This window comes from Sinocyclocheilus anshuiensis, unplaced genomic scaffold (genome assembly GCF_001515605.1).
Source record: "Sinocyclocheilus anshuiensis isolate Anshui unplaced genomic scaffold, SAMN03320099.WGS_v1.1 scaffold552, whole genome shotgun sequence".
Taxonomy (NCBI): Eukaryota; Metazoa; Chordata; class Actinopteri; order Cypriniformes; family Cyprinidae; genus Sinocyclocheilus; species Sinocyclocheilus anshuiensis.
In genome coordinates this window covers 2,429,884-2,438,143 of record NW_015554362.1, presented here as the reverse complement: position 1 = coordinate 2,438,143, position 8,260 = coordinate 2,429,884, and the positions used below count along the sequence as shown (strand labels likewise).

General features: G+C 36.7%; 1 protein-coding gene across 1 annotated transcript in view; it reads right to left on the bottom strand.

Annotated features, from left to right (window-relative positions):
• Positions 1–8,260, bottom strand: part of LOC107671460 (igLON family member 5-like) — a 208,982-nt gene that overhangs the window by 13,303 nt on the left and 187,419 nt on the right. The window contains exon 5 of the mRNA XM_016464381.1: positions 1,671–1,802. Within this exon, the coding sequence (XP_016319867.1) occupies positions 1,671–1,802 (132 nt within the window). The remainder of the gene's footprint in view (positions 1–1,670; positions 1,803–8,260) is intronic.

The following is an 8,260-nucleotide window of genomic DNA, read 5'->3' as shown; positions in this document are numbered from 1 at the left end:
ATAGAATATAATAAAATAAAATGTTATATATATATATATATATATATATATATATATATTTATTTATAAGAATTATAAATAATTTCTATAAAATTTAACAAGTGTTAGGCTTAAAAAGAAAAAAAATTATCAGTGGGTCAAAAAATAAAATTGATTTCGAATATATTCTTTTATTATCTTACATAATTTTGTTTCTCAAGTGAATTTATTTTCTGAAGGATGTTTAGATATTTTACTGGAAAGCAAGACAAAATACAGATTAATAAGAATAAGACTAAGATGATTTGCATTATAAGAGGATATATTTGTGTCATGATGATGAAATATACTAATGTTCAAAAGTTTGGGGTCAGTGAGTCTACAAAGGCTGCATTTATTTGATCAAAAATACAGTAAAAACTTGAGACTTTAGTCTTTGCAACTTTAGGGATCTTATCTATGCACGAACAGCTTGTAACACTCCGAAGAGAAAGGAACATTTGCAATTGCATCATATGACCCCTTTAATATTAGCACCTGTTGTTCAATTAAAGCAATAATTCATTCGAAAATGAGAAAAAAATTATTCTCAGCATCATGTCATTTCAAACTTGGAAGCTGTTATTTTTTACTAACTACTTGTTCCTTTAAACGTGATCATGCTAGAAACATGCAAAATTTTTACGTTCAAGTATGCATTTAATTGTACTTACAATAATTGTATAGTATTAAAAAGCAAATTCAAAATCTTCTTTATAAATGGCCTGATAAAACTTAAAATGCAGAGGATATTTTTTTCATTAAACTGCCATACACAAACTTTGTAAAGTACGGTACAGGAGTCCTAAGAGGCCATGCATTATTATTAGAATTATTATTATTATACTTTTCAGTAGATTTTGTAGTTGTTTGACACTTAAAAATAGTAATAGATATAAATATTTGTGTCATGATGATGAAATATACTAATGTTCAAAAGTTTGGGGTCAGTGAGTCTACAAAGGCTGCATTTATTTGATCAAAAATACAGTAAAAACAGTAATATTGTGAAATATTATTACAATTTAAAACAACTGTTTTCTATGTGAATATCTGTTAAAATGTAATTTATTGCTGTGATCAAAGCTGAATTTTCAGCATCATTACTCCAGTCTTCAGTGTCACATGATCTTTCAGAAATCATTCTAATATCCTTTATATTTTTGTGGAAAACGTGAAAAAAAGTGGGCCTTTTTGTTGAATAGAAAGTTCAAAAGAACAATTTATTTGAAACATAAATATTTTGAAACATTATACATCTCTTTACTGTCACTTTTGATCAATTAAATGTGTCCTTGTTGAAAAAAACATCTTATTGACACCAAACCTTTGGTAGTCTACTGTATGTACTTACATATTTGAAGGTCTACCTGAAACTGAATGATTTTTGTTGTCAAAATGTAATGAAGTTTCTACAGTACTCAAGAACAGAATACTTAAATACAATAATGAAGTACAATTACTCAAGTTCTTTAAACTCTGTGGAGTCGAGAGGAGATGATGGAAAGATAAAGAGTTTAATTCTGTAGGCAGCTGATCGCAATCCAATTTTTATTTCAATTACTCAATCACAGAGTGTTCTGAAACACTTCCACTGATCTCATTAGGATGTCAATGTGAGTTGCTGACAGGAGCAGAGCGGCTCGACTTACAGTTGACTGTGACCTTGACGCGGCGCGTGTCTGGTGGCGCCACGCCGTTGTTGGTGATGCATTCAAATTCCTCCGCCTGATGCCGCTTGATTTCTGTGATTTCCAGAAATTCGCCTTCACTCATGAGACCATCTGTGAAGACAAAAGACGAGAGGGTGATTGAATACCGGCGCCGTGGCGCACAATGTCATACGTGAAATTGGGTTGGTAGGTGTTCCAGAAGCAGCAGCATTGTTCCACACTGTCATATTAAACAAAAAAAGGCCTAAGGACACGGCAGTAGGAACCACGGGACCGACTCTCCTTATTCATCATGTAGCAGACACTTTTTATCCGATCTGACTTTCGGTCGGTGGACCACAAGGGACGGTCCTGCTGGAGTAACCGGCTGTTGAATGTCTTGCCCTGGAGCGCAATGGTGACATGGGAATTGACTGATCTTTAACCACTACACTACCTGCTCTACAACGACTAAACAATTTAACCACTTTTAAATTTCACCCAATGCCTAAAAGTTTATTTCAACAGTGTTCAAGGAGAAAAGTGTGTCATTTCTGAACCACTGCTGGCACTGAACGGAACTGCAATCTGTTTGTTTCACAGTTTTCTCACAGTTTATTCACATTATTTAGTAAACACTTTTACACTTTCTGTCTATATGCTTCATTTCTAAGCAACGGTCTAGCAACTGCTTAGTAACCACTTTAGCAACAGCCTTCAAACCAGTTGGAACTTCTTAGCAATTGCCTATCAACTCCCTAGCAACAACTCAGAACCTAGCAACCACTCAAAACACCTTAGCAACAGCCTATAAACCAGTTAGAATTTTAGTAACCACCTAGCAACTCCCTAGAAACAACATTTTAGCAGCTATTTAAAACACCTTAGCAACAGCTTACATACCAGTTAGAACTTCTTAGCAACTCCCTAGCAACAACTCAGAACCTAGCAACCACACAAAACACCTTAGCAACAGCCTATAAACCAGTTAGAACTTTTTAGCAACTGCCAAGCACCTGTATAGCAACTCCCTAACACCAATTTTAGACCTAGCAACATCCTAGCAACCACTTGAAACACCTTTGCAACAGCCTACAAAAACCACTTTACATTTACATTTATTCAAATTATTTAGTATATATAATGTATATAGTGTTTACATTTGCAAGTTGCTATGGATAAAAGTGACTTACAATTGAGGAACATAACTTAGTAATCACCTAGCAACAGAAGATAGTTTTTGTCTGTCTATCTATATGCTCCCTTTCAAAGCAATGGCCTAGCAACTGTTCAGTAGCCATTTACAACACCTTAGCAACAGCCTACAAACTTCTTAGCAACTGCCTAGCATCTCCCTAGCAACATCCCAGAACCTAGCAACATCCTAGCAACCACTCAAAACATCACGTCACAGTCATAATCACTTTTAATAAAATTAAGTCACAAAGTTACTTACAAATGAGGAACATACAGTAACTTTGTAACCACCTAACAACTACTTAAAACCCATTAGCAACCACCTAGCAACTATTTAGCAATCACACTGAACAGAAGATTGTCTTTGTCCGTTTATATGTGTTCTCTTTCTAAGCATTGCCCTAGCAACATCCTAGCAACCACTCAAAACATCTTTGCCTTAGTCACAGTGAACAATCAAAATCATTATGAATAAAAGTCACAAAGTGACTTAGAAATGTGGTACTTAGTAACAACCTGGCAACTACTTAAAAAAAGCTTAGCAACTACCTAGCAACTACTTAGCAATCACATTGAACAGAAGATTGTCTTTGTCTTTCTACATGCCTTCTCTTTCTAAGCATTGCCCTGGCAATATCCTAGCAACCAAGCAAAACGCCTTAGCAACCACGTAGCAACTATTTACAACACCTTAGCAACCACCTAGCAATGTCGTAATCACATTGAACAGAAGACTGTCTTTCTGTCTATATGTGGTTTCTTTGCAACTGCTTAGTAACCACTCAGAGCATCTTAGCAACAAATCAGAAAACACATTAGAAAATGTGCACCCTAGCAACCCCTCAAAATACCTTAACAACTACCTAGCAATTGAACACAAAACTACAGCAACCACATATCAATGCAGAGCCTATATAAAGGCTGCTGTCAAACAGCACAAGCCTTATATAACCTTGACACTTCACATCTCTCCTCAAGCTACACTTATATAAACTTCAGACTTCAAACCCAAATTCATGCAATTAACTTTCCTTTCCTAGCTATGTTTGCAGTTCTGTTTGGTGCTTCCAGTGGAGCAGAAACCACATACTTCACCTTGATTAAAATTTATTTCAACAGAATAAAATTTATTTATTTAACAAGAGCGGAGGCGAGTGACAAACGGTCCGCGGAATAAACTGAAAGGCTTTGATAAGAAACATGAGTCTGTGTCGCTCTCAGATATACATCACAGAACGTGTGTTGGGTAATGCGTCACTGAGCTTTATTTACTGGCCATTGTGAACTACAAAAAGACTGTCTCGCACCTCTAAGGCACTTCTTTCCCTTTAGCGAGACGAAACTGACAACAACACAAATCTTTCGTAACAAGGACAAAGTTGGATTTGCCACTGTGTGATGAAAGTGGCTGTTATTAGTACAACAATGACAGCGAGAACAGATACATCTGGAAGCTTGTTTCTGCCACAGAATAAAAAATAAAAAGGGAACCGTGACTTTTTATCTCACAACTCTGACTATTTTTCTTGCAATTGCAAGTTTACATCTTGCAATTCTGACTGATATAAACTTCCAGTTGTGAGTTACAAAGTCAGAATTGCAAGAAATAAACTCGCAACTGCGAGAAAGTCAGAATTGCAAGATTGACTTTTTCCTCAGAATTGCGAATTTGTTTCTCACAATTTCGACTTTACAGTATGCAATTGTGAGAGAACATTTTAAGCTGACTTGTCTTCAGAATTGGACTTTATAACTCAATAAGCTTAAACTTATAAATTAACAATAAACGTATAACTTAAACTCTCAATTGCAAGAAAAAAAGTCAGAATTGCAAGATATAAATTAGCAATTGGGAGAAAAAGTAGAATTCTCAGACATAAACTCGCAATTGCATGAAAAAATACAGAATTGCGGGATATAAACTCACAATTGTGGGAAGAAATTCATAATTTCGGGTAAATAAACTCGCAACTGCGAGAAAAAAGTCAGAATCGCAAGATATACTGTAAACTCACAATTGTGGGAAGAAATTCATAATTTCGGGTAAATAAACTCGCAACTGCGAGAAAAAAGTCAGAATCGCAAGATATACTGTAAACTCACAATTGTGGGAAAAAAGTCAGTATTGTCAGATATAAACTCGCAACTGCGAGAAAAAAAGTCAGAATTGCGAGATATAAACAATTGTGGGAAAAAAAATAAAGAATTGTGAGATATAAACGCAACTGTGAGAAAAAAGTCAGAATTGCGAGATATAAACTCACAATTGCATGAACAAATACAGAATTGTGGGATATGAACTCACAATCGTGGGAAGAAATTCAGAATTTCGGGTAAATAAACTCGCAACTGCGAGAAAAAAGTCAGAATCGCAAGATATACTGTAAACTCACAATTGTGGGGAAAAAGTCAGTATTGTGAGATATAAACTCGCAATTGCAAGAAAAAAAAAATCTGAATTACGAGTTTATATCTCACAATTCCAAGGTTATATCTCGCAATTCTGACTTTTATTTTCAGAACTGTGATTTTATATCCCTCAATTCTGACTTCTTTATTTGTAAAGAAATGATCAATTATCTTGTAACATTTTCTCATCCCGTGGTGGAAATGAGCTTCTATAGATTCACGCTTGCTTTCTTGTGAAACCATTTTCATCTACAACAGTTAGAAAAGGCACACAAAAACCTCAGTGTCAACCAGAATAATCCACTTCTTAGTAGTTTCTGTCTGGCTTCAGCCAGTGGAGAGATGGAAAACACAAAGGCAACCACACACCTTTATTCCACAAATTCGGCACCTTTTCTAACTGAAGATTATTCCGGAGGATTATTAGCACAGCTACTGAACTGAAGAGGATTATTTGCAGCTGGCGACGCCACCGACCAAGCGTACGCTAGGGTTTACAACAGTGTTATTCACTCATTCCATTAGCCTAATAAATATTGTTCCCCAATGACATCTTCGTCAGGCCGTCTGAGCACCCGTTTCAATCCGCTGGGGCGGGGGAAAACATCATCTTATCCTGACAAAGAGGGTTTACAGGTAAAGAGACTGGAACATCTCGCACACTTCGAGCTGAGATGCTTAGTAAAGTAGACAGTGCTAGACACTATTTGTATTTAGCGCATTCCCATGTGGCTAGACGCATTTGTGCTCCGCTGCAGCTGGAAAATATCAGCGAAATGACAAAATCAGCTTTAGAAACACCTAGAATGGCTGGATGAAAACAAATCAAACAGGGATGCCCACTAAATCTAGATAATAAAAAAAAACACAGGGTCATGGGGTCATCTATCTATCTATCTATCTATCTATCTATCTATCTATCTACCTACCTACCTACCTACCTACCTACCTACCTACCTACCTACCTACCTACCTACCTACCTACCTACCTACCTACCTACCTACCTACCTACCTACCTACCTACCTACCTACCTACCTACCTACCTACCTACCTACCTACCTACCTACCTACCTACCTACCTACCTACCTACCTACCTACCTACCTACCTACCTACCTACCTACCTACCTACCTACCTACCCATTTACTTTGCTTTAGTAGTTAAAAATGACAGTTATATGAATTTCTTGGAATTTAATTTCATTTTAAATCTGTTTGTTACATTCAAATTCTGCATTCTGTTTACTGTCTCAATTTAAATTCTAAAATTCAACTGGAATTTAACCCTGTAAAGCCTGACATATGAAATATTAGTCAGAAAAATCTGGTTTATTGAACCTTATATATATATATATATATATACATACATACACACACACACACACACACAGATCAGGCTTTACAGCTACGATACACTGGGAATATGGATGAAAAAAAAACATCTTTTATTCAGAGGCCCAAACTGATCAAAAATATGATGCAATTTTGTGCAGATGCTGGTATTTATATGGATCATTATGGGTCATTTATCATGTTGATCATTTAGAGGCCTTATACATTTGCGTATCAAATCTACAGCAGGCTTTATAGGGTTAAAAGGCATTCTCAATTCAATCTGAGTCTCATAATGCAGCTATATTTCAGAAATCACATTAGAGAGGGTTTATGCGGCACAAAGGTATTCAGTGTTCACAGGAATCAACCATCATCCTGTTAGGATTATATCTACATTCTATGAGATGCAAATAAATCGGTTGTGAGGCTCAGAAAAAAGCCTCAGTCAAATGATCTTCTGCTGTCATCTTGACCGACATTGTAGCCAGCTGTCTGTCTGTCCATGTCTGTGGACACTAAAATGAACATCTGTGTGTCTTTGTGGGATTTATTTTATATATTATTCATCTAAATGTGCATATCGCAGCCTGGAACTGCTAGTTAACATGTACTGGACAGAATGTGTGTGGGTGGTCGGTCTAATGAATGAAACTGACCTGTCGAACGCGTGATTAATGCCGGTTTCAATCCACATGGCCGTGCATGTGAGCCGTAAACTAGTCACTCAGTGGGCGTGTCACCTGTCAACGGCGCGTCAGGTGTGTGATTGTGATGTCATCGCACCTTGTCTGCTTCCCTACAGTGTGATGTACAGGTCCAGATGGCTTTGTGTTTCCATGGCCGAATCTACACGCCCAATTTCTTGCCCGGCTGCTGGCAACCAATAGCTCCACTGCAGTGACTCGCGCTGAATAACAATGTGGCTCGTTCTGTCTCGCTTTATATGTAAAATAACGATACAATTTTTTACAATTATATTTTTTTGATTTTTTAAATCTCTTTGATGGACAGCAACCAATATATTGGATTATTCATAACAACTGCCTCAAAGCAGCCGAACAAATGTTGCATACATATACATACATAAATATACAGTAAAAATATAATAATATATAAAAAAAATAATAGCATAAATTAACGTATACAACCATCATGTATACCATTGTATGCGGGTGGGACAAGACCCACCCACTTTTAAGACCAATGATATTGGACCCACTCACTTTTACCGTCTCTAATTCAGCACAAATGTCTGTTCACTTTTGTCCAGATGGCTTTGTGTTTCTTTGGCCGAATCTACACGCCCCATTTCTCGCCCGGCTGCTGACAACCAATAGCTCCACCGCAGTGACTCGCGCTGAATAACAATGTGGCTCTTTCTGTCTCGCTTTACGCCGCTCTCTTTATTTCTGCCGTGCCGGTGGGTTATGAGGTGCAGAGGAAGTGCTGAGTGGGGAAAAGCGCAGACCGAAAGATCTGCAGACAAGCTATGACCACAATTATATGCAGAGTAGGAGAAATTTCATATCATGATAATGGTATATATCACAACGTGGTTATTTTTTGCTAAGTATTCAATGGGAAAAATAATTAACATACACAATATAAATACAGAAAATAATATGATACATTATTTTTTTTTTCTTTT